This window comes from Pempheris klunzingeri, chromosome 17 (genome assembly GCF_042242105.1).
Source record: "Pempheris klunzingeri isolate RE-2024b chromosome 17, fPemKlu1.hap1, whole genome shotgun sequence".
Taxonomy (NCBI): Eukaryota; Metazoa; Chordata; class Actinopteri; order Acropomatiformes; family Pempheridae; genus Pempheris; species Pempheris klunzingeri.
The window spans coordinates 6,029,545-6,057,515 of record NC_092028.1 but is presented as its reverse complement, the minus strand read 5'-3'; the positions used below and the strand labels follow the sequence as shown (position 1 = coordinate 6,057,515).

At 41.1% G+C, this 27,971-nt stretch overlaps 1 protein-coding gene across 1 annotated transcript; it reads right to left on the bottom strand.

The window, feature by feature from the left end:
* Positions 1–518: 518 nt before the first annotated feature.
* On the bottom strand, positions 519–27,971 carry ap2a1 (adaptor related protein complex 2 subunit alpha 1). Its single transcript, XM_070847240.1, has 21 exons — positions 27,184–27,971; positions 23,228–23,439; positions 17,296–17,489; positions 16,993–17,122; positions 16,653–16,754; positions 14,979–15,238; positions 14,390–14,558; positions 13,934–14,071; positions 13,155–13,337; positions 12,603–12,700; positions 12,296–12,527; positions 11,875–12,063; positions 11,581–11,735; positions 7,305–7,367; positions 6,252–6,334; positions 5,483–5,572; positions 4,805–4,928; positions 3,649–3,765; positions 3,486–3,555; positions 3,072–3,206; positions 519–2,804 (listed from the first exon to the last, which is right to left on the bottom strand). Exons 1-21 carry the CDS (start codon positions 27,248–27,250, stop codon positions 2,727–2,729), a joined length of 2,889 nt encoding a protein of 962 aa, XP_070703341.1. The 5' UTR covers positions 27,251–27,971; the 3' UTR covers positions 519–2,726.

Sequence of the window (27,971 nt, the reverse complement as noted above, 5' to 3'; positions counted from 1 at the left end):
TGCACTTTTAAAAATGAACTCGCTTCCCCGGTGCTCCTTCAGAGCGCCAAACTATCAGCAAAGACGGTCGTCTGTTTCTCCTGCTCTATTTTTCAGTAAATGTGTGAAAACACGGTGTTTACATTCGACTCCCTTTATGTCATGAGGGGATCTGTTGATCATGTGACCTCCTCCAGCAGGACGACTGCTTTTGAACATTAAACCATGTAACCTGTATCTGTAATTGATGCTCTCATCATTATTCTTCTGTCTATTTGAACCTTAATGCCAAACAGCAGGCAACATGAAAACTAGAGTTGGGGGAGGTGTTATTTAGCTGTGGCTCTGATTTAACAAGACAGAAGAACCTCTACTAGAGCCAAGCAATAAAGATGAAAAAAAGACCCCCCCCCCCCGCAGAGTCCTGTAGAGTAAAAGATTACTTACTGATAAACTCTTGAGAACCGTTCATTCCTGCTGATCTGGAAGCAGCAGCTTGTCACCGTGCATCACCACCACACAACACAGGAGGCGTCATGTCAGATATATGGCATAGTTTTACTTTCACATTTTTTCATTACAGAGTAAATTTTACTTCTAACACAGGTATTGGACAGGTTCTTAACACCGATACATGAGGCTGCATTAGCTAGTGGATACTGCATAGACACACACGCGCGCACACACAAACTCATACACACACACACTCACAGAATGACAAAATGACTACATTTCCACTACAAAGTTCAATGTCCTGTGATTGCCGTGCAGCCACAGAATGTAATGTGACCATTTATTAGAAATGTCTTTAGGCTTCTTTTTTTTTCTTACCTGCTTACAGCCACACTCACATTCACACACATATACAGAGTCCCCTGTAGTTGTAATGGACATCTGGGTGTCTAACATCCTGTCCTCTCCCACGACATCAGTGCTTGTGAGTGAGAGGAAGTCCAGGAAGAGTTAGAAAGCTGTGGAAGCATGGATCTAAAGATTTTCAGGTTGCTGAATGTCTTACTGTAGTGGTTGTGTGCACATCAGGCTTGCTGGCATTGATCTATTCTATAAATGCGTGGCTGGAGAAGCAGGAATATGAATGTGTACAGAAGTTTATGGAACCGATCTCTCGGTCCAAGCTGGGATGGAACTCGGTCGTGTGTTGGCTCTGGATTTAGCTGCAGCAGCAGCGTCTGTTCAGAGCTTCAATAACTGCAGAGCTGTGATGGTTTAGATGATTATGGTGCGTCTATTTATACCTTACTCTGATCATAGCTAAGCTTTTGCACTTCTTCAGAAAGAAAATCAACAGTACTCCACGTAGAGGCTGGTGCAGCAACCTGAGTCAGTACCAGCTTCCTTTTGGAGCAATGACAGCTCTAAGATATAGCCAACTCCGTTTGGGTCCGACTCATCCACAGGCCCAGGTGCTTCCCATTGAAAAGCTAAGCGAAGCAGCTGTGCACTGCTCATCATCAGAGGTACAGAACTCATCCTCATCACTCAAGTCTTCTCTCTTGTTAAACTAAACTATGCTGCATGAAAATGCAATGAAGTATAAATCTCACAGTTCTGTGACCACTTCAAAAACTGAAACACTTGAACATACAAGATGAGATTTAAGTTTTATGAGAAGTGTTTTCAAAAATAATGTTCCACTTGGCTTACCGAGTGTACATCTGATTAACCTTCCCATCTTCAGTAAAAAAAAAAAAAAAAAAAAACGGCTCACAGACGCTTCCCACAGCTTTTCACTGGCAGCACCCTGAACCATCTCCCAGGCACTGATTAAGAGACTCAAATGGTCAAAAAGTCTGTTTTTACACAGGAAGTCTCGTCCCTGTACCCGTCACCCAGTGTCCATTCTGTGCCATCCTCCTACTCTGGCTTCAGTTAGATACTTACAGGCATTCTAAACAAGCATGATGGGAATGTCTCAGAAAGCAATATAGCAACACACTGGCACATAGTAACACACACACATCAAGAACAGAAACGAATGTACTAGTTCATTGGAATGAAGGGCTGCTCATTACAGGGCTTCGGGGGAGATATCAGCTCATTCTGAGGAAAGGTAACGGGGCTCACGCTGGAGGGCCTCCAAGAGTATCCCAACGCCTTCAGAGCATTTGCACAGGGAATGCATGATGTAAATGAGTGGGCTGAAGCGGCAGAGAGCAGAGTACTGGACCCCCCAGGTCTCAACCTACCAGAACCGCTAGGAATCATAACAGGCTTGTACTAGTTAGTGTGTGCGTGTGTGTAGGGAGGGGATGTGCAATAATTCACCCATGTTACTTCAAGGAATGTTCTACCAAGTCAAATGAAATCTCATGTGCACGCACGTTCACACACACACGCACACAAACAGCATCAGTATTACAGAGAAGTCAGGGTGGAGCAGAATGAGACCCCAGCACAACCATGGGACACAAATACACACACACCCCCGACCACGCACACACCAGTTACACAGGTAAACACCAACAAAAACAAGAATGTAGCATCAGGTTAATAAACAAGTAGAAGATGAACTGGAATCAGAATCTGGGACAAGAATAATGACAATAATATTGCCGCTGCTGCTAGCAGTGGCTGCTTTTTCCCTTATGTAGGTTACAACTTTTTTTCTTTTTTTTTTACTCAAAGATTCTTTGTTGGAGGGAGGAGGAGAGGTGCGGCAGGAGGGCTCAAAGGAGAGGTCACTGGTGGGGATGGTGGGAGTACTGGTCACGGTAGAGGTCTGGACTCTAGAACTGTTCAGCCAGCAGCTCGCAGAGACGCCTGGAGACAGAGTCCTTGCTGCAGCGCAGAGTCAGACGGTACATCTACACACACACACACACACACACACACACACACACACACACACAGAGTGAGAACACATTGCCTCAGCTGCAATCAAACCAAACAGAGAAGTGTACAAAATGTATCTGCCACATTGTTCAGCTTTGTAGAAAAGCACTGAAACTTGTCTACATGTATTGATGTATTTATCACCTCCAACACTTACTGACTAGTGGGACAATGAGCCATGATGACTGACTTATTCCAAACATTTAACCCTGACTTGTCTGAGAGCCTGCGTGCTGTACCTGTGCCTGGGCATTTGGCTCCAGTCTTAGCAGACAGCCAACCTGCTGGCCCTTGGTCTGGATAACTCCAGCACACACGTAGTTCTCTGGGTTTGGATCGACGTTGTCCAGCAGAGCCGTTCCTAGTCCCAATAGCTACATACAAACATACAATCAGATGCATAGAATGAAGTAGACCGCAAAAGGAATTTTAGACATTACTGGAAAACAGAGGAATAATCTTTTCTGTGCCATATACTGGATTGGTAAATAAAAATGTTGTGTAACATGTAACATTGGCAATCACAAACAAACCCCAGGTTGTAAGCAATAGTTCTTCAGTGTTGGGTACTGTACATTCAGAAATGCACAAGCCAGTTCCAACCTTTATTATGGCAGATGTGGTTGATGAGATAGTGATGAATGTACACATACCTTAGCCTTAAGTACTTCAGTGTCCATGCCGTGGTTGGCCTTGAATATCTTTTGTGCTTCTTGCTGAGGCCTGAGAATAGTTCACACAGGAGACTTCAGCTTTACCTGGGAACTCAAATGCACTGACAAAACACGTAACACAGCCCAACAGACACACACTTACTGGCTAAGCTGTTTCCAGCGCTGGAAGAAGTCATGTGAGGCCATCTCAGTTGGCTGGAAGAACTTATTGATGGTAACAGGCAGCTTGAGGGTCAGGTTCTGCAGAGCTCCACCATATCTGAACATAACAACACACACACACACACTGCAGCTCTACACATCCATCTACACAAGGTTTTCTCTGTAGCTGCAGTTAGACAGGAGTGATTTCTCTTGTCTGCAGCGCTCCCCTTACTCCAATGATATAGTCTGCCATCACCAGAACAATTCACAAATGTTAATCACTCCGGACAGATCTCCCAGCACAGATACTATGTACAGATACAATGTTCTGCTGTGAATGGGGGCAGCAGTAATATGTATTTTGACCTCCTAAAAAAATTGTTTAAAGGCATGGTCTGCAACTTTTTATCATGTTTGTTGGAATTCAATGAATGAAACTGTTTGACAAAACGAGAAAAAACTCTGGTCTCTCTGGTTGTCACAGAACTGTAATAAACTCGTCCGATGACTCGATGGCCGACCTGACTGTCAGCCGACATACCTGCAAGTACACCCATTGCACATGACCTCAAGGCTAAAGCTAGCGAGCTAGTAGCACAGGATTACTTTCTCCAATGTTGCAGAATCTGGCTCAATACTTGAGCTTCCTGTACAATATTGGACTCTGCAAAAATCTGACTAGTAAATGCATAGGCACCTCTTATTGCTTATTTTATCTCTTCTCATCTTTAAAAAAAAGATAGTGTACATCTTATATTATATTATATATTATATTTCTTTCTCATATTCTGCATTGTAAATCTTTCTATTTTATATTCTTATATTTTATTCAAATCTATGTTTTTTCATTATGCACCAATATACCAAAGCAAATTCCTTCTAATGTGAAAACTTACTTTGCACTAAACCTAATTCTGATTTGAATCACAAGCTGACATTTAAGTGAAATAAAGTGGCTTTGCCAAAGCACAGGTTTATTGTGCTCAAATTAAGGCATTGACAAAGTGTTGAAACTCAAGCTTGTATCAAAAATTTCAAATGATACCCAGACCTCCATTGCTGTCCTATTTGAGATTCCATACAGCAAAGGAAAACTGCAGATATTTCCAGTCCACTGCTCACATTTTTGGCTTGGGTTGACTGTATCAGCTTACCTGAACTTGATGTTGAGCAGCGGGGCATCAGAGAAGTCAGTCAGACACTCGATGTTGAGGACCTGTTGGATCTGGGCTCCACCCTCTACCAGTGGTTCCACTGGCTTGGTCTGAACGTTGAGCTGTGGCTGGTTGTAAAGGAGGCATCACATAGACTGACTTCCAAACACCCCAAACTATGATCAGCACTCATGCTGCCTTGCAGGGTCAATTTAGCCCCAAGTTTTCTGAGTGAAGCAGCATTATAATTTATAAGGTTTCCATTACTATATCAAAATTTAAACATGCATGGTGCCAACTACATGTACAGTTACAATAATCAGTGACAAAACCAACTAAACTTCATTAATCCTCATTAAGGAAGTCATAAATCAGTTTAATGAAACCAATCTAAGCCCGAATGCCAAGTAACAATTATGCAAGACTTTGCTCGCTAAAACGTGCTTTTCCCAGGTCTAAATGCCATGATGGCTCTTAGCATGAATTCAACAGTGGTTCTGCCTCACAGGTACTCATGGACGGCATCTGAGAAAAGGTCAATGTTTAAAGTTGTGCCAGGTTCTACTTTGAACTTGGAGAGATTATTCTGAAATGGCTGAATACCAGTGTCCACGTTATCCCATGTGAAGCTTTGATGCTGTCTAAACTCAAAGAAACATAACTGTACAGAAAGGATATGAGACTGCAGCTCCCCTGGACAGCTGACTGTGGTGGTGAAGCTGGCAAACTGCACCGACGTCTTGTTCCCGTAGAATAAGTACATTCTCCCTGAGAGAGACACAGTTGTTAAGTTATTTCTGTTTATTAACATGGCTTGTGGTTTATGGAATAAACAGTAGGAGTATCAGTGGCAGGCTCTGTGACACACCAAGTCACAAACCACGCCCACTGATTAACCCTCTGGAGTCGCATCAATCGCCCAAAATTGCAAAATCATTCACTTCATACTTTTAATGATATCTCTGTAACGGATCAAAACTTTCGAGCCCCGTTCAGCCATTAAAACAAGCCAACATTTGTTCTTATAATTCATCCAGGTGCTCCATAATCAATTTAGGGAACACCGTGTTATTTTCAAACACTTTTGAAAAATAACAAAAGTGATTTTGATTTGTTTTGTGTAAAAATGATTATATGGGCAGCTGTGATAAAATGTACATATTTCCATTTCAGTGCGTAAGAGAGTCTTTTGCACATAGTTGTTGTGGAAAATGCATAAATTGTTCAAATATTCAAATTCCGGCAGGTGGGACGTTAGATCTCTATCTGCTGATAATCAAACAGCAACAGGTGGTAGAGATATGATGCCCACTGGTCAATAAATCTTCCCACTAAAAGCTATTTGAAACTAGCCAGACCAAACCCCTTTGACAGTGTGACCCACCAAGTGAAAAAAACGCACTAACCCATGGCCAAAAAAAAAAATGTATACAACCTGCGAACTTACCCAGATTTTGACGATACTCTGACTTAATGCCAATCTGTAGCAGCTGATTCTCAAAAAGAACCCCGTTATTCTTGCACACAAACCTGTATGATGAAGAGATTTAAAGGGTTAGTCAACTAAAGTCACTTTGACGATATCACATTCTGAAAAACAACTGAACAAAACAATAAAACAGCATTTAGTATCAGTGATTGGCTGGTACAGGCTACACCGTGTCCTTGTCTGAAAAGGTCTTTGGTACTCCTGATGTGAGCAGTGTAAATGGTATCATATTTGTAAAGTGACCTATTGTATTTAGAACTCACTTCCCAGTGTTATCAATAGTCAAGCATAAACTGTTGGGTGGCTCCAGCCCAAATAGATTTTTTTAAACAATATTTTCCTGATCAATTAGTCAAACTGTTACTTGTTATAGTTGAGGTTGAAGGAGGATCACAGTTGAGTTGGTAATAATTGGTATTAGTACTAGTGGTAATAGCCAATCGACACAGTGGGAAGTCCTAGTTACACAACCAATGACCTAAATGCTGCTGTCCTTTTAGGCAATGACCCAGTAATGTTATTACTATGGATGCCATGATGTGTCAGGCACCAATCAGCTGATGGTATGGTTTCAAGGATTGTATCATGTTGGTATAGATAACACTAAATCATTACTTATTTTATGCAGCTTAAACGGACTCTTAAAACGATTGGCTGATTCAAGAATTAACTGATTGAATTTTGATCCTTGTTGAGGTCATTTATCAAGCAAAATTGCAAAATTTATTTCAATGTAAATCAAGTAAAGTTGGGTTATGGTCAAAAATGAAAATGATCACATGCAGGTCTACTCCAAATGGAGTTCTTCCCCCATCAGCAATTAGTACTGGATCTTTGCCCAATGGCAGCTCACTTGACTGTACATCACCAAAACTTGAGCTTCGAGCTTAATTGGAGTTAACTGTAAGTACTTATCTTTCTTACTTTGACAAGAGGTCAAACACTTCCAATCATGCAGAGATGCAGCTAGGCAAACACATGACAAAGCTTTCACACAGAGAAAGACCTTACTTGTTGAGAAGATCGTCTGCCTCAGACAGAGGAGGAGCAGGATCCTCAGAGGGAGGAGCAGAGCTGAGAGACCACAGGACAGCGCAGGGATGAAGAGAGCCCAAAGGACAGAGGAGGGATGGATACAGATAGGTAACAGGACAAATGAGGAATGAATAGAGCAGAAATGCAAGATGAAAAAGACATCCATTCAACACAGGGTACAGTGACAGTGTGATTGAGATTGGTTAAGAGAAACATGAGAGAAAAAGAAAGAAGGATAAAAGGATAAAATGCAGAGGTTAGTAAAAGCAATTTGTACAAAATGACATCATACACAATGAAAGGTGTCTGCATGGTAGTTACACAAATACTCTTCCAGTGCAGTCACTATGTATTTGGACACTTTCTATTGTTTTGGTTCTATACTCAAGCATATAGAATAAGAAATACAACAATAGGTATGAGGATAGAGCGCAGACTTTGAGATTTGACAGTATCCAGACTGGATGAACTTGTCATTGTCCTACTATACTGTTCAAAACTGGGGCACAAGTATACAAAATGGACCAAAATTCATCCAGTTTACATGCAGCAAGGATTAAGGGAAGCATCCTTAAAGATACTTTAGGCTGAAAATCACCCCAGTAACTGATTCAAATGATATGCGCAAGAGTACTGAGCCAAAGCAACAGAAAATGATTCACTGTCCAAATGCTTACAGACTGCACTCTACTTCAGACTATGTTCACATGTTCAGAAGCACATACGTAGTCTACACATAAAGCTTGATGCCATGAACATTTTTGGTGCATGTGTGTGAAGAATTTATTTTATTATTTATTCCTTGAAGGGTTGCAATAGACATTTTACACATTGTTATAGTGCATCTACATAAGTATAGTAGTAAATATCTATCCATACTTTATGTGCATAGTTGTGCAGATTGTGCATAAAAGAATCCCAGTAGAAATGTAGAAACATTTAAAAAAATTAGATATGCCATAAAGAGTTTTATGTTTGCTGAGGTGCAGAGGTTGGTGTATCGACAAACGCAAAATAGGATTAAGTGTGATAGCAAATAAATCATGATGTACATGAAGCAAGTAATGTTTACTGGTCATTAGTGTCACAGAAGAACAGTCACAGTTGACTACTGTGGATACAATGTCACATTTTACAGTGAGAGTGATAATGACTAATTGTCAGCTCCCATTTTCATACATATATGCTGTGTGCACGCTTGATATATTTCCCTGGCTGGAAATGGCATGGGACCCATTCTGACTTTGGGAAAATAGAGTCAATGTACTGTGTATTCCTACTGTTCCTATATGCCATCAAGTTGAGCTTGAGTTCTTCTCCCCATACATCTGTCTCTTCTGTTTTACCTAAACAGGTCTCTGCTTCTTTAGCAACAACTATTCAATAATAATGCTGCCAGGATAGATGTGTAACTACACACAAACCAAACCATGATACAGTTGGAAAATGGCTGCCTGCTGCTGCTGAAAATAGGGTTGATAAGTGCGAGAGTTGTAAGCCATTCAATCAAAACAGGGCGATTACCTCTTCAGAGCTACTGAATTTGGTAGTACTTCTGACCTATTCTACAGTATGCGATTCATCTGTTGATAATGGAAGGCAGAACCAATGATTGTGTTAGGGTTTCAGTTCTGAAAAATGTTAAAAGGCATCAATGTATATGTAGATTAAGTCAGGTGCTTTTATGTAAATCTCAATGGCTCGTGCATCAAGCTACCCACTCAGTGTAGTGTACATCACCGATGACATGTTTAATCAAAGATAAAAAGTCCAAGAGAAACAATGTGGAGATGCTGTGTTTGTATTTTTCTAGCTAATTCTGTAATTTACTACTGGGCCCTTACTCCGAGTCACCCGAACCCTCCACCAATAGGGAATCAGAGGTCTCGGTGGGCTGTTCCAGATCTCTGTCAATGTCCAATCACGGTAGAGGACAGGAGACAGACACACATTCAAATCAAAACATACACACAGGTACACACACACACGCGCGCACACACACACGCGTACAAACACACACACACAGGGAAGTGGAGAGAAGGGAAGGAGAGAAAAAGACGAAAGACAGTCACATACATAGCAAGATAAAAAGAACAGACAAGTGTAGCAGACCTGCCAACCATGAAGAAAAGTGTGCACCATCTCTTTCTGCTTGGATGGTTGCCCCTTCAGACTGCCGTGGAACTGGACAGCCTGTGTTGTGCCAACGCAAAGTAGCCAACTGTGCCAGGTTCAGCCTACATGATATCAACCAGATAATAGCTGTACCCTACAGACGTAGAGCGCTGGGAACAAAAATGGGCATTGGGCACAACAATTGATCATTTTATCCTGTGTAGTAAGATTCTCCAGACAGTAATGACAAAAAGACGAGCGTGAATTTTTTTGGCTTCTCTCACCTAGATGATACATTTCTAAATGTGTTCTATAGTGTTGAGCAATAAGAGCAGAGCATTCTTGCACAACTGAAACATGGCGAAGCAAAAGAAGAATGATGTTGGTGCCACTTGGCAGAAATGTGAAATACAGGAAAGGTCACTACTGCTTTTTTCCTTTTCCTGAACACATGACAGCACCATCAGAGTTAACCTGAATGAATGAGTTTTGGACAAATGTGTGTAGGTGTCTTCCCACTGTAACTTGTGTCACTCTGACCATGAGACTCCCCTGTGCGTAGTGTGCATCTTTATCTACCAGGTAAGTGTGTGTTAATACACACTCAATCCGCCATGATTGCGTTTTGATTCAGAGTGTGCACTGAGAGAAGGGGCTATTCACAGACAGGTCAATGTCAATGGGTTTGCTCAAAAATATGGTAAGATTTAACATTTCAAACAGTAAAAAAAAAAATAGAAGATCAAGATGTAGTGGTCAATGTTGACATTGTGGCACGCCACTACAAATAAATCAATTTATCAAATTAAATTTGAAGCTGTACTCCCATTATTGGAATGTTACTGTAAGCTTCTCATTTTATTACATGTCTCTTGGAATAATCTGCGATTCTAAAATCAAGCCCCATTTTAACATTTTCTACAAAGGGACTTACTAATAGCACAATAATGTGCAGCTATATTTAGCCAGACACTTTGAAACTAATTTCTAGCCAGGATTGTCTCCTAAAGAAAAACAGTCAATAACAAAGGAGGGACAGTGGGGGCCACTAAGAGCCCTGATGTACTGATTGAGGTTTTAAAAAGTAACAGCATACAGTCTCTGACCATGAATATCTTCAGGTTGGCAGGTCCATATTAGACAAAGATAGAGCAAAGAAAGACAGAACCAACAGAGCGACAAGCAGCATGGACACATTACAACTAGTTGCATAGTAGTCTAACAGCACAAACACTCCACAAACACCACAACTATTTATGTTAACAGTTTAAGCCAGTAAACTCCAGTACATTCAAATTAAAACTAGACCAGTTTTGCTCAGTCCAGTATCAGAGCCATTGTTTGAACAGTTCGTGTGCTTACTTGTGTGAAAGTTACCATGCTGCGGTCAGTTTTCTACAATAAGCTGATTTCCTAAACATTGCTTAAATGAGAAACCTGGTCTCTGTAGTTAAGGTAGGGGGATTAAAGAAACCTACATTTCCCAGGTATCTTTCTCTGTCATGCATACGAGTAACTAGGTTTCTTAACAGCATGTGCATGACAAAAGATTGCAGACAGGGAAAGTGAGATTAGAGTGTGAGAATGAAAGGAGAGATCATTAAACACAGCCATATTTTCAAAATGATTCCATTCAAAGTACCACTGAAACTGAAACTAACACAACATAGCCTCTAGAAGTCTAAAGAAGTTGTTTACCGCCACTGAAAGTTTGACTGTTAGTTAAATTAATACACACTTTGCTGTGAAGGAAAGCTTTGCTCTGTCTGCCTGTCCAAAGCTCTGACACTAACGCCCCAGTAATCTGGTTAGTGAAGCGCATGAGAAACACATTGAGTGGAGGTAACAGTACAGTAGAAATTAGAGATGTCCCAAGGCAGCCCCAAGGATAGGTGACAAGGCTGATTCAGGCCTATTTTTACACTAACCCTAACCCATTTCTTTGATTTGTCAATTTGAGGCAGGACTTGCACGTCTGACTTTGATCAAGTCACATTTCATTTCTACAATACTGCGTCTCAAGTTGACACATCCCGTTTCCTCTGGCAGCTAGAGAGCATTATCAGCTAACTTTGCTGCAGCCATTCATACTGGACTAATGGATTCTACATCTACTCATCAAGACATGACCTTTCACCTTAGGAAGCCGTCGTCATTCACAGCAGCAGAAGATGCGGCAGGCCCCGCCTCCGAGAAAACATCTACCAATAGGCTGCCGGCACTGGTCGGAGCTGGACCAACAGGAGCGGCAGAACGAATCCCGAGGAGGTCTGCTGATGGTGACGGGGTGGACTGAAAAACAGGGAAAACTTACGGTAGGGCTACGAAAATGTAAAACTTTTGTTGCAGCTGCTGGTATGGAAAAAGGCAACTAAATGCAAACCATTCATTCTGTTTATTTGTCAGTAAACCCTACACAAGGTCCGCTTACAGCGTTGGAGGCAGCCATTGCTGCTGTGTCGGGCCCCCGGTCACCCCCTCCATTCAACTCCCCACCCTCCCTTTTGCTGTCTTCCAGCTCTGTCACAGACACAGCACCCGGCCCCTTCTTCTTCTTCAATTTAGCCAGGATTGATGACTCCCTCTCTGGGAAGGGAGGCATCTCCTCCAGAACAGTGGCCTGAGGGGGACAGTGAGGACAATCATGCTATAAGTTTAGACCTGCTAACATTTGACACCCATCACGGTAGATTAACATGTTAAATAAGAACAGGACTGTGGGCCACATCCATTTAGGCTGGCAGTGTAATCAAGAGTCATTACATGTAAACCAGTGCTCCTTGCAAATGATATTTTGTCATTAACTACTGGACCTGAGCTGACTTTGCTCTAATAGGGTCATCAGAACTTACCAGGACATCAGTGCTCGCGATGGAAGAAAGCTTCAGATACTCGACAGCACGCTGCTGCAGCTCCACATCTGAGTTACGGATCTGGCTGTCGCAACGCAGCACCTCTTGGATGGTGGCCTTGGTCTCTGGGAATAGGTTGATAAACTTGATGTAGGCTGACAGCAGCAGGGCACGTGTCGGCACGGAGCACAGATGGAACTTGGAGTGGAGAAGGTTGAACTGGACCAGTGGGCTGGATGACAGGACAGCAAAGTTACTAACATTTCAACCATCAATTTAGTGCCGTGGCTGCTAAAAACCAACATACCTGGAGCGTGGGTCACCAGCAATGAGGTTACCAAACTCTCCCAAAATGTAGCCTCCAACCTTCACCATGTTCTCATGGCAGGCAGGGGCCTGCAAGGCCTAGAGGAGACAATAATTCAGCTTACTTTTTTCTACTTGCAACAGTGCTGAAGACAACATCTCCCCTGATTTCTTAAAAAATACAGAGCAGCAATCCTTCAGCCTACAGACAAGCACTGACACTGAAGCTTTCTTCAGTTTAATAGTAAAATCCTACTATCTTCTGGAGTGCCTCATCAATGTTTTTTAAAAAACACAGCTGTACAAGAACTTCCTGAAGAAATACAGTCTGAAACAGGCAAAGTTAAATAAAAACTACCCAATTAAAGAATAAGCGGACAAAATCATGAATGTGAGCAGACTTCCATTTAAGTCACTATGAAAAAATTAATTGTAGTTTGATAGTCAATCTAAACCATTAATGTCGATCAACGTTTGTCTCTTAGCTTAACATTAACATTTTAGTCTACTGCTGATGTCAAAAGCTTTATTTTAAGATTTCATGCAGTAGTACCTCAAAGACCGTCTTGGCGGCGTAGCCCTGCACATCATCCCGGTTGATGACGATCTGAATGACACGATACCACACCTCTTCGCTGACATAGTCGCCAGCAATGCGGATGAGGTTGAGAATGGTGTCCACGTACCAGGAGTAATCCACGGCATACTTCTCTGCAAGTATGGCCACTTTCAGCACCTGAATGAAGGACACACAACTCATTACAGCTCAATCAGTTTTGGAAAATTATCTTAAATCAATCACATTTCATTCATTTAGTGTTGGACTCAGTTTATAGAATAGAATATAATTTGCTTGTGTGGAGGGGCGGCTGGTTTTGAGCTCAGCTGCAACGGAGAGAGGTGCAGGGCTGGCCCAGGAGACGGCGCGGGAGAGAGGTAATTAGCACTTGACAACACCTGCAGTAAATTGCCTCTCTCCCTATTTTACGCAGTAGCACGCCGGGACCCGGCGGGAGAGAAGGAGAGCAGCACAGAGCGACCGGACCGCTCGGAAACGCGGACACTTTTTGTTAGCGTTAAAAATAAACACCCCTTGAGTTGAACTGTCTGAGTCTTGTGTGCTGGGGAACCCACGGGTAGAGGTCTCACTGCTACAGCTTGGTTTGTCTGTATTAGTACATTTTTCCAAGGACTGGTGGATTGTTTTTTGATGTTGATGAATGCAATGTGGAGCTGGTGGGGAAAAAACATGCAAAACCAATTTTCTCTTGAAATTTAGAGAGGAATCTCAGTTAAAATAGCATGGTAAGAAATCTTCCTTGGCAAACTTACCATCTCCTCTCTGATGGAGTAGTCTGCTGTCTCAAGGTAGCTGAGCATCTCAGCTACAATTTGCTTGGCATTGCTGCGATCACACATGGCATACAGCAGATCGGCTGCCCTCTGTCGAACACTCACATCCCTCTCAGTCTGCGCAGACACAGAGAGGGGAAAAAAAACGTAAGACGGAAGATATGAGAGAGACAGAGACAGATCTAAGGACATATATGACAACAGAATGTGTGGACTGTCCTTTGCTACTGACCAGTATACCATAGTTTGTATCCTTTTTAAAGCTCAGGTGTGTTGTTGTGAAGTGGAAATGTACATGGGGTTTATGGACATTGGTAGGATTGTGCCAACTGGCACATGTCTGTCATAATTAATTATTTAACTATTCAATCAAAACATTCCGTAGGCCTGATGTCTGCTGAGTGACTGTGTTTAGTTCAAAGTGTGAGGCACCACCTTGAGGGCGTTGATGACAGTCTCAATGTGCGTCTTGACAGCTTCGTGGGAAAACTCAGAGCTGGCCAGAGTACACATACTCTCCAGAGCCAGGTACCGCAGGTTAGTCTCTCTGTGTTGCAGGAACTGACCCAGCTGGTTACAGGCACGCACCAGCAGGTTGGGCTCACTGTGGAACAGAGACCAAACTCTTTTCACTGGTAGCTTAGTAAAACCCATGAGTGTTATCAGATTGTGAAAAAGCATACTAGCAGACCACAGTTAAGAGTAATCAAGACTAGCTGAAATATAATTCGATACAATTTATTATCACAGTAACTTCATTCATATACAGGAAAGAAAAGATCTAGAAAATTAACCAACAAGCATACATCAGAGCATACACTTGATGAAGGTCTGACAGACCAAAAGCGTAGCTATTAAAGTGATTTATTGCTTAGATAAAGTGTGCAGAAACTTTTTTCATCAAATTTGCAATCTTTATGCTTCCAACACCATAGCAAGAACATCATCACTTCTATGTGTCAGCGACTACATTTTTATTTATTTTCTGGTACTGCAGAGTCATGTTGTTGCTGAGAATCCTCACCTGTCATAGTGGATGATGAGTGAGATAGCCTCAAACAAGATAGCATTCTTAGCATTGGAGTGCTGAACCTTCTTGGACTTTGGTGGTTCCTGAGCCTTGTTGAGGATTGTCTCCAGACACTCTACCAAACGGCCTTTGACAGCACCATCTTCTGGTGGAGGGTAGCACTGCAGCAAACGCAGCAGTTTGCAGGAGAGCCATGGTGCTGGGACAAAGTAGTAGGTGTAATCCTGTAGGTCAGTGGAAGCCGACGACACAATCTGGAGAACCAACAAAATCTCTTATGACTTATCATGGTAAGCCAAAACTGTGCAAGACACTGTTTAACAGTCTCAGCAAAGTGGAGCTTACTATATACAGGAAGCCCAGAAATGAGCAGTATGGCAAATATCCACTAATAGAACCATGTGTGCCGAGTCAGGTGTCAGATGGTTGACTTTGACTGTATCTGGCTTGATAAGATATTGTTTAAGGGTATCTTTTGTTTTTTGCCTTGCATTAAAATGCACAGAAATCACTCTCCTGGTAATGAATGGTCTGTATTTTGGTAAATTGTATTTGTATAGCGCCTTTCTACCTCATCAGTGGTCTACTCATTCAGGTGGGAAGTCTAGCTTTGATAATTGATAGTACCGTTTTCTATGAAATTCTAATATACTGATTAGGGAGGTTAATAATTAACCATTTGACCGACAATAAGAATTTTGACTGTTAGTATTAGTTAGAAAAATATTAACAGTACTTGTGCAAAGTATACAGCAAACGTAAAGTGTTAGTTTAATTAACACGCAATATAGAGGGCACAACATGGGATCTGCCCCTCTCCACACAGCAATGCTGAAGAGCGGATCATTCACTGCAGTAGTACATGGAACTTGCATCCTGAACAGCACGCACCCTTCAAGGTGGGACTGGTGATGGGCCACTGCAGCAGGACTTAAGGCAAACAGCAGGCTACAGATCGGCACAGCGTGAAAACTGATGCCCCCAGTAACCTCAGGGATAATGAGCTCCAACTTTAAATCCATCAACGTGTTAAATATGCATCCTTAATTCTAATACTGATGAAAAGCAAGGCCAAAGATTAAATCTCTTTAGAAAACATTTTTAAAGGGGCAGCTCTGTCTCTGTGGTAAAGCGGGTCTTCCAATAATTGGAAGATTTGCAGTTCCTCTTGTCCATATATCCAAGTATCTTGGTCATCAAGATACTACACCCCAGATTGTTCCTGAAGCTGTGCTGTGGTGTGTGAATGCATGTGTAAGTGTATGAGTAAGCCTTCGACTGATGAGCAGGTTGGCACCTTACATGGTAGCCCTGTCATCTGTGTATCTATGTATACCTCGATTGGTCAAAAAGACCGGAGAGGCGCTAGACAAGTACAATCCATTTACCACTTAAAAATGACAGGAATGCATGCTGCCAGTGTAGGTGAGACAATCTGAACATGTCAGATGCTCCGTTTTGTAAGACGATGAGAATGACTCAGAGGCTCAGAGCAGTCAGTGCAATTTGGAGGAGAGAATACATACACAGAGAGAAATAGCAATAACTTCATTCTAGAAAATTCCTACAAGAATGATTGAAAGTTCTGTTTACAATTAACTGTTCATGACACACACACACACACACACACACGCACGCACACACACGCACACACACACACGCACGCACCCTGCTGAGTCGGGAAACAGCCAGGGAAACACAGGTCTTGAACTCATCTGGATTCTTCTGGCTCAGACAGGTGATGAGAGAGATGGCTGCTGTCACAACACCCTAAACCCAAGATAGGCACACACACAAGAGAAGAGAATGAATCATCTTGCTGACATACCACGGCTTTGTGAATACCAGTGTTGCAACAGGTTTCAAATATGTTGCCTAATTTAAGCCAGTCATTATAATGTACACCATTTAAATCAACACTATTTAAGACGCACACACAAACAGGCTACACAAGGCTGCATCATGTAACTACATTACTGATGTCTGGGGATCTGGACTGTGTTCTTACCATGTGTTGGTCGTTGAGCAGGTGCACGACACGTGACGTCCACTCACCCATCAGCACCAAGTCAGGAGATGTCTTATAGAGCCGCAGCAAACACAGGGCAGCTGACTGTTTCACACTGTCCATCGTGTCACTGTGGTGAATGATATTCAACTTTATAAATCAGCAGCCAAGTAAAGTCACCTGGTGTAGTGACATGATACTGAGACTGTCTTTTTCTTCATCACTTACAGTAAAACATAAGAAACGAGGATGATTTATATTGAAATTACTTCCTCAGCCCTCCAAAGCAGAGGTCACACTTACCCAGCAACCAGGATGCGAGGGATCTCACTGGCAAAGGCCTCGGCCATCTCGCGGCTTCCCACGTTTGCGATACAGTGAAGGGCCAGGCACATGAAGGTGGGGTTGCGGCTGGACAGGTCATTCTTAATGGCGTTGTTGATCAGACGGATTAACTCACTGTTGCTGTTCACCAGCACTGAGATGAACAGGTAACCCTTGAGTAATAGATGAGGAGAAGACACCAATGAGACTTAAACACAGTAAAGGGATTAAAACATGATTGAAGGAAAAGGAAATAGTGTACAGTGGGTGTGCCACGTCATATCATTCAAGATAATACCTGTACACAAAGTTTAATACAACAGTCAACAACACACCTGCAAGAGATCCAACCTTCATGAAGATTCTAATGTCTAGTTCTTGTTGAAACTGCTTTAGACCATTTTTCCAAAATATAGTTTACCCTCACTTATATTCATTAAGTAACTACTACATCAAACTAACCAATCAGGAGGCCAGTTCCAAATTAACCACTAGGTGGTGACAAAACATGACCAATTTCACACTGCAGAGTCATGAAGTAATAAAGTCTGTTGCTATGATGAAGTTGTTTTATTTCTTTATGGTGGGATTCTGATCATTTAAGCCAATGATATTCTGATACACTCTGATTAGGGATGTTAATTATTAATCAGGTTACTAACAATAAGAATTTTGATTAATACTATCGGTTAAACATTAAAAGTACTTGTACAAAAAATATGTATTAATATGTATATGGTATAGGAATTGTATTTTGTTATACTGACAATTGTTTTAATCCATCTACCCTCAATGATATCAATAGAATGGACAACACATTAGAAACACCTTTAAGGACACAACACAACACAAAACAGCAGGCCTCAACAGTGACCGTAGAATTGAATCAACACCTCTCTAAAACAGATTCAACAAACACCTCCAATACAGACCTGATGTTTAATGAACTCCACTTATCATTAACTAAGTAGCTATTACTACGCAACAAACAAAACCTCAATTAGGTGTTCTTCTCAAATCTTTCAGCCCATATTAGTGCAGGTGTAGGTACTAGATGTGCTTGGCCCGATGTGCTCAGGGTCCCTCCTGGATTTACGGTTACAACCGTTACAAATCACGACATTATGATTGGCTGTACATTGCAACTGTGTAAGAGTGCTGTGTGTTCGCACCACAGACTACCATTTTAACAATTTTGATTGTGTGACTGTGTAGAAGAAGACATCTCAACTAACATTACTGAGTGGCATAAGCTTGAATGACTTTATGCTTTATGCCATGAGTTCTATTTGTTTTAAACTGAATGGAGTCAAATATCCCTTCCTATCCTATTCCCTATCCCAGAATATCCCTTCTTTAGTGGATATAAATTGGAAGGCTAACTAAGTCACCTTGTTTGCTGGAGTTTTGCAGTAGCTAGCGCATCTGACCGCGTATGTCCCTGCCCGCGACCCTTAGCAGAGAAGAGATCTGAGACTGGCCGTCCTGTACGTCTATCAAGTCGCAAACGCCAGAGGGAGGATACGTACATTCATTCATTTTCTAAATCGCTTAGTCCTAATTAAGGATGATAGGTGATAGACTAAAATCTTTTCTTCTTTTCTTTTTTTTTTTTAATGTCCCGCGATCTACCTGCACTACCTTCGCGTTCAACCGGTAGATCGCGATCGACGTATTGGGCACCCCTGATCTAGACTGAAGCTTGATATTTATTTGAATAAATAGAAGTCCTGGATTGTAGCAAGGCATTATACAAAGCATATAATTAAAGCATAAAATTAAAGCATAGGGTTAAATACAGAATTTAAACAGCTTCCATACACTTTACGACAGAGCAAATCATAGTGTCATAATGTGTAATATCTGTAAATCTAGGACCACAAGCAGATCTGGCAGGGCGAGCACATCTGGTACCTACAGTTCTTTGCAGTCACACAATAAGTTGAATAGTGATCCCCAACTGACACAGAAAGTGGTTCTTTATCATTGACCATGGAACATGTGAAGTGACAGATAACAGCTTCCACCAGACCTTGGCATCTGCCAGTCCCAGCCATGCTCACCATCTAGTGTACTGCATGTCTCAAAAGGAAGGACATAAAGACAATTATTGAGTCAAACATTTCTGCTGGGTCAAACTTTTAAAAAGCTCTCACTGTCAACAGTACATTTGGTTTATGGTTGCCATCCTTGGACCCATCTACATATTAGCTCTTCTACTCTCACAATCCATGATATAGATAAAGGAACTTGTCCGAGGGTTCGTTCTGCTGTCTTTAGTGTTACAGCAGTCCAACCTCAAACCACATGGAACAGAGATCCTGACTCAACATTATTCTGCTTACTCAACATTTCCTCTTCCTGAAAAAAACAGTCCACCATAAAGAAACAGTGGCTATCTGTTCTGCTTTAACATGTAGAGTATTAAACGAGGTAAATACTTTTTAAATTACATTTTAATTTAATTTTTACTTAATATTCATTCCAATTAAGGCACTATGGGTGTAAAGACAAACAAATTGTTTTCCTTAGAGAAATTTGAAAGTTTTCTGTATATGACTCGTAAAACATGCCAGGACATACTAGTCAATTTCATATGTACCTCGGAGAAAATCTTCGGTATGAAAAAATTGGTAAACGCCACAAAATTGTCACAAATCATATGTCACATGTACCGCTTGAGAGCGAATCGGTTTGTGCAAGTTCTTGCATGAAGCCCATTGTCGTGCTGTCTTTCCCCAAATACTTGGATGTATGACCGAAAATACACTCAAACATCATTAAATCTTAATATCATTATTTCATTTCAATGTGCTATTCTAATGTGCTAGAGTCAGAAGGGTAGAAAATGTGTCACACCTGATGTCTCAACATTGAACATGTAACGTATATGGACTGTTCTTGGAGCAGATGTGCCATGGAGTGGCATTTACTGTATATTAGTAGTTACACAAAATAGACACTAATTTATGTGTAAAAGAGCCGTGCACACCTTGTGTAAAGAATATAAACAGAAGTCTGGCATATTTTTACATTTGCAAAGCCATGGCCCATATGCACCACTTGTGCGCTGCTCATTCGTTGATCAGGAGAAAGGGTTGTGCTGTGGACAACCATGACCCAATGACTTGCACTTAATGTACATTAGTATTGTAAGTACTGAAACAACACTCTGCATTAGCGGATACCTCATACTTTGAAGATTTGTGATTCTGGCTAGTATGTGGGTGATGACACACAGGTCATTGATCTCTAGCTCTGTCAACACTGTCATCAACCTTGGATCTGGTGTGCTTCAATAGAGCAGGAGTACAGTGGTAGATATGCTGCTCAAACAACAACCTCAACATGATCATGTAATTCAAGAGTCAAGCTTGTGGAGATGTGCGGAGATGGAGAAGCGTAATGGAGCGCATAGTGATGCAGAGCAGTGCAACTTATTTATATTTGCTGTTCCAAAACTCAGAATATTAGCAAAATTGGCAAAAAGGAAAAAAGCTTGGATAGGTGAGGTTCCTATCCATGGTCAAAAAAAAAATGCTTTTCAGTCAGAGGACAACACTGCTTTGCCTCCTCCATGCCAGTACTCAGTCTTGCTCTGGCAGAGGCTGGAGAGCTACCTCAACACCAGCAGCACTAAAGACATGAGGCAGGTGATCCAGAACATCACAGGCTACGGAGGGAGGAGTGCCCCCATCATTTGTAAGGCCTGAAACCCATCAGGGGTGGCACAGAGCGTTTTGCCCGGCTTATTAGCTGACTTGCTCAGATTTTGATGCTATGGTCATTTTCGGGCTTCTAATGTGTCCACACAAGCTACAATACGTATTTTGCCTGCTTTAAATGTGTTTCTTGTATGCATTTACTGCTTTGTTGTGCTGTAGCCCATTTTGCCCACATCCAAGGCGAACCTTGATCATGGTGATAAAACCCCCTCTGCCTGAAGCCACATCACTATTATTTTATAATAGTGATGTGGCACCAGAAGCCCGAAAACCACAGGAAAATGACCAAATCATCAAAATTTGAGCAAGTCAACTAATCAGTCAATCAAAACGCTCTGCGCCTGAAACGCCCCCGGTGGATTTCAGAACTGTGCTACAGACAAAGCTAGTTTACCAGCTTACCTTCAGAGCCAACAGATCCACAGAGGATCCCATCTCCACTGCCCTCTACTCTGTCTTCACACAACTAAACAATTACACCTAGATCTGGTTGTTGTTTGTTGATCAGACCTTTGTTGATCTTGATACTCAATATTGAGTTTCACCACTCTGTGAAACTCCAGGCTACAGACTAACTTTTCCACTAGTGGCAGTGGTGCTGCTAACGTTCTCAGTTGGTACCACCAGCACATAATTTGGTCACATCCTTTTTAGGTGCAGCATGGTATTAATTTAGATTCGCTAGTTTTGCACTGATATAAAGAAAGAATACTCGTTATGTCGAATGGCCCATTACAGAATAAGATACATCATATTACTGGACTTTAATTATTGATGTATATATTTGTTCATGGCTTTAATAATGCAGCTGGTAAATGTGGAGCCAATTGTAATTAATTTATTCTATACATTACATTACATAGTGCTGGATAGTTTAGGAATAACCCCCTGGGGTCCAAAACAGCCTTAGTGATACAATATCATAATTTAATGATTGATTATATTGTATTGCTAATACGAATCGGCAAATTAACTACTAACTAAAGCTGTCAGATAAATGCAGTTGAGCTCCTGAGGTTTAGTGGAGTAGAACTAGCAGAAAATAAGTGAAGTACAGGTACCTCAAATTTGTACTTGTGCACAGTGCTTGTATTGTACGTAAATAGGTGTACATAAGCTTTACGTGAGTATAAATACACTATAGTTAGTTACTTTACACCAATGGTGTGCACCAAGATGTCAGCTAATACTACATTAGCTAATTTGGCTAACATTGCATATGAGGAAGGTGGCTTTAAAACAGCCCACAACATTATTTACATTGCTTTGTTCGCCACGGTAGTGGCTACTCAACCTTTATTTGCTCAGGCAGCAACCAAAATTGACTCACAGCAAACTCTCACATGCCAAGCACAATCATTCTCCTATAACACACTTAATGAAGTGCCTCGCTGTAGTCTCCAAACAAGACAAAAGCAATAATGTTTCCTCCAAAAATAAACGCTTAAATACCTCAAGTTTTGATAGACACAATCGCTGAGGTCATAGATCAAAGTTTGATTGGCTTATAGAAATAGAAACAACACTATTTATTGGTCAGTCTAATGAGATTGATTCTGGCCTGAATCCGCGGGAGGGACTAACTCACAGCACTGATAGATAATGCACAATAACATTCACACTCTCCTTGCTCACTCAGACCTGCCCCTTCCATCTTTAGAAACTCTTCTAGTCTACACGATTCATGTGAATGACCTGGCAATTGTCGCTGAAACACGGCAAGTTTGCAGTATGTCTTTTTAACCAGACACTGGTACAACCTCCTCTACTGTCGTCCAGTGGGACACACAATATCTATTTCTTTGAGTGTGTGGAAATCCAATGTTTTCACACAACAGATTTTGTACAAAAGCATTAAAACATAAGTCTTACAGGTAGTACACATGACATGTACACCGTTATAGGAGATTAATGTGGGGTGGCTGCTCTACAGCTGCACTGGACTGTACTGGATAGAGGACAGAATAACACATTTGTCATAAATGTATGTAAAGTGCATTACAGAAAAAATATATTGATAGTTTTGAGTAATCTTCAAACATAGAACACACACACACACACACACACAAGATCGAATGAAAAGTCTCAAACTGGCAAGTGGCTGGCTGTATCTGAAAATTCTGTTTACAGGTACAGCTATACAAACTCTATCAATCAATGCTGTAAACACACACAATCAGACTTACAATCTGTTTCTCTGTGTACTTGTTGGAGCTCAGCAGGTTGACTGCCTCCATGTGTCCAAAGTCAATGTCATGGCCGAGCAGGAAGATGAAGAGCAGCTTGCAGACATACTTCTTCTTGCTGTAACCATCCAGAGCTTTGTCGCCTTTAAACTTGGAGCGGATGTTGGCCAGCTCTTTATTGATCCGTTTGATCTCAGCTTCCTTGCTCTTACCTGACGGAAAAGGAGGTAGTACAATGTCAGCATTTAAAACACAGATATAGATAGACCTAGCCATTAAAAAAGCGTGATATTTTTGAGTTCAAGAATCAAAAGCAACGCCATCTTGGGAAACCAAGTGCTCAGTGCATTTGATCAATATCTAGTGTATTTGCTTATTGTTAATACTATAGCTCCACAACATATCCCAAAATTTTTTCACAGCTTCATAGATGGATAGATAGATGGATGGTTGGATGGATGGATTATCAATCCCTAAAGGGAAATTAAATTGCCATAGCAGCCAGGTACATCTGAATTACAAATAAGAGCACTATAAAGAATAAAACTAGAAAGAGGAGAATCAAAAATACAGGTTAGATATCATATGCACTTAGTGTGTACCAACATTATTTGGGTGGACCACATGAAATGGCTGAACTCTGACGCCAAAGTGAGCAAAATACCTGTAATGAAGCTATCAAACATTTTCTGTCCTCACTTATACAACAAATGTCTCAGAAACATACAAAACAAAGCAAGGCCTCTCATTTTAGCCTATTGCAACTGACATGACATGCAGTTCATATAAAATGGAGCAGATTAACATTCATTCCATGAGTAACACAAGTTACTTCAGATGTGTCAAAATGCTATCAAACCCAACCCTAACTAAGGTTCTACACGGTTTGAAGGTGGAAACCCATATTTGAAGGGATGAATTAGCAAAGCGCATTGCATGCTTTACTAATGCAAGCATTCATCCTCCATTTTTTTTTTTTACTTAAGGGCATAGTGGTACCAAAAAAATTTAACTACAGGACCAAGGAATGGCATCAGTTAACTGTACTGAATGAATACTTAAAGTATCTCAGCTGTTTCACATTACTGACTTGTATTAAATCTGCATAGTCATGTGTGCTTCTATAACCACAAAAATAATCACTTTAGAATGATATACTGCGGTTCAAAAAAAACATGAACTTGAATGAGCTGCAGCTGTAAGCCATTGGGTACAGTTAGAATTAGCAGCTAGCTAAACTATTAGCAACGTTAAACATAACCACTCATTATCTGCTTTCACTGTAAATCAGTGTACACAACCCATGGATATATTTTAAGAAATCTTATAATACATCCTAGAGACAAGCTGTCAAATCACTGCAACAAATTTAGATATTACAGGAATATGAAGTTTTGATTGCAAAGTTCTCTATCTCTGAAAAGCTTTGCCAATATTAACTCATGTTTGACTGGGTTAATTGTCAGCCTCTATTTTAGACTCTCTTTTAGTCAAGTCTGTGTTTTGGGGTAGCTTGCAGTGTAGGCATTTGTTGCCATTGTTGGAATAGGATTTTTTCCCACCGAATCAGGCTTTCACCAGCATCTGAGGGGATGTGCACAAACATCTGCATTTGTAGAACAGCCAATAGGAACACCCTCTCTCTGGTCTAGTTCTCTCTCAGACCCCTTGAGACAGTGTTTTTGGAGAAGAATATGCACAAATACCAGGCAATCATGACACACCTGTGCATGAGTGTATTTTGTTTTATCAAAAACAGAGGAAATTAGGAAAAGGATACCTCCTCAAGCTCAACTGAATTAATATCAAGGATGTGCATGGCTCCAGCTAGTTCCTATGCAGATTTGTATTTCAAGACAAATACTGTGACCCAAACATGCAGTATCACACAAACTGCTGAAAAAAATAAGATGGTGAAAAAGAAGAAGAAGAGGAGACTATGCACAGTGCTGTGTGAAGAGATGAAATCTGGTGTAGGGGCCCAGTGGAACAACCACAAATACATGTTGACCCACTGGGAAGTAGTATCCCACTGTGATATATTTCACTTGTGGATACCGTTTCTGATAAATCTGCTTTACATCCAAGTTTTGGAAAAGCAGCTTTGTTTGCCAGCAAGTGTGTCCTGTGCACACTCAAAGTGATATGTCTAGCAATTTATCTGGAGTGAGTGGTAGGCCTCCATGTTGACTATTAAAAAAAGAGGCATTTTTAGCACATTTTATATACTGTATATGACTAATGAAGGACATACGAGTCAGAATACATGATTTTGGATTAATGCCGTCATACACTTAATATACACATTGTAGAATAATACAACTAGTGATATTCAAGTAGGATGTAAATCATGTATTTTCACTACAGGGAGAGGGGCAAACAATTGAGCAGTACTCATGTATGTTTAACTTTAACACTTGTCTGTCTGAAGTTTCTCAGGCCTGACAGCTTCAAAGAATCACTGTTAAATGTCAAACAATCACCAGTAATAGCCAATCTCAAGAATGAATAAACATACACTGTTTAAATGACAACTGCTCACACCAAACAAAATTATAACAACCAATAATTACTAAAAAATACAGCTATTCGAGCCAGCAACCTCAGCTAAACTAATGGGCTAATGCTTTGTGAAATAATTACTGGGTGCACTGTTGCACAAAAACCGTTGTCATTGTTTGACTATTTTGGTAAGTAGCTACAGTACTGTTTACAGATAAATAAGAAGATTCTGGATGTGAACTCAGGTTGGCAAAAGACCTTGTTTTGCTAAGTCTAACAATGCCTTAAAAAGTCTTTCTCCTCGCTTTTTTGTATTGGCTGGGGTGCTATGAAAATGAGACTGAATAAATTTGCCACCAGATTTTGCCATACCCTTCCCTGGATACATATCATTTTTAGCCAATATTGCACATCAAAGTAATTTGATTTATCCGGTATTTAATTCAATGAATCAGCCATACACAGACCTTCCGGTCTGATTACTATATCCAGCAACATTCTTTCTATAGCTTGTTCAAAAATGTATTCTATTCTATTGCTTTATCATAAAAAGATACCGATTTATGAAAGAGAGAGTCAGTGGAGAGTCTTCTCTCTCAGCTCACTTAATCAAGTCACTTTAAGTCGTTGGAATTAATCATTGTGCATTTATCAATTAAGCATTATGCCTATCCTATCAATCATTTAGTTACTGGCTTAATAATTCGACCCATTTAAAGCGTCTAGGTTTGACACAGATCAAAATATTAATAGGAAAAATACAAATTATTGAAAATGTATGGAAAAACATTAAATAATCAGTTTTAATACATTATTAACGATTATGTCACAACTTCTTATTTTATTTTATATTGGCCACTCATTTGAAAAGGGCTCAGGTTGAGTATTCTCCTGCTAAGCGGGCAGAGCAGTGTGCTTACAAAGTTACCACAATATGCATTGTCAGCTGTGTGGACTGTACTGTTGTCTGCTTAAATTAATGGCACGAACACAGCTTTTCAACAGCGAAATGAACCTCCTTTTCCCAGATTAGTTTAGACATCTGGATTTCTAATGTCACACAGATGTTCACGGTCCTAGTTTTACCAAAGAGATGCCAACATTCAAAAAAGAAAAGGCCTCGTTTTCTGCATCATGCTTCAGACCCCTGGTTCTGTTGCAGCAAATCGTGGGGAAACGATCGTGGCAACATCTGAGTATGAACTGTTCCATTATTGAGTGGTTAGCGGCTAGTAAAAACAGACACCTACAGGCTGTTACCGCTCTTCGCTTTGGTACCCCCCATCATTTCACTACAGCATGTCAAAGCGTCGTTACTGGAACTCCAGTTCTATGATTACGTGCGTGACGCTAGCTCCCTAACGGGCTTCGTGCAACCAGAAACAACACGATTAATGTCAACTGATGGTAAATGACACAAATTATGAAGTACGATAAAAGAAAATGCCACTTACAATTTCTGATGTCCGAAATGAAAACGGCTAATCCGCGCATTCCATCTCCTTTCGACACAGCCGGCATTTTTGCAGGTTTCTGTCCTCACTCCGGCCTTATCCGTAAAAACGAACTGACGTAGGTCAGCTTTTCACACTGGACTGGAGTGGAAGATGGCCAATTTGACGTTTGGTGGTAGCTAGCTTCTTCGTAGATCCAGTCGTTTGCTACAACTTTACGATTGACTGTTACCGACCAAGCTCGTTGTATGGTTGTAGGTGGCTAACTCGGATAGCACTTGCTAGATTAGCTGGATGACGGTGGATCAACCAGCAGCAGCAGGATAAGTTAACGTTATCCCTGTTAACTGGCTCGTTTCCGCTGGCTATGACAAGCTAACGTTATTTCATTCAACCCTTATCTCGCTAGGGTTAGGAGCAACGCGCACACGTTTGGTAACAATTCACTTCGGTTACAGCTTCTCTCTATTTAGATGTCTCTAAGATGAATGCAGTCAGATGTGTTGACAATAGCGTCCGAGAATATAACGTTAAGTTACTTCGAGTCACGCACCGTAAAGCTAGCTTAACAGCTAGCTAGCTAGCTGGCTAGCAATATCATTCAAATACTGGAATACATCACCGGTTGACCGCAATAACTCAGTAGACAGCCTTAATTGCCAGCCACCGATATGAAATTATAGCCCCACTCTCTTTATCACGCGCTAAATGTGCTAAATAAAATGTCCTGTATAATTGATGTCCGTTCTAATTCTCCAGCCTCCACTCCGCGGCTCGGATAAGGCTCG

Coding starts and splice junctions, on each gene's coding strand:
- ap2a1 (XM_070847240.1), bottom strand. CDS start 27,250: ATGCCGGCTGTGTCGAAAGGAGATGGAATGCGCGGATTAGCCGTTTTC. Junction 23,440..27,183: donor CATTTCGGACATCAGAAATT/GTAAGTGGCATT, acceptor CTTTTCCGTCAG/GTAAGAGCAAGGAAGCTGAG. Junction 7,368..11,580: donor AATGACGACGGCTTCCTAAG/GTGAAAGGTCAT, acceptor GTGGTCTCTCAG/CTCTGCTCCTCCCTCTGAGG.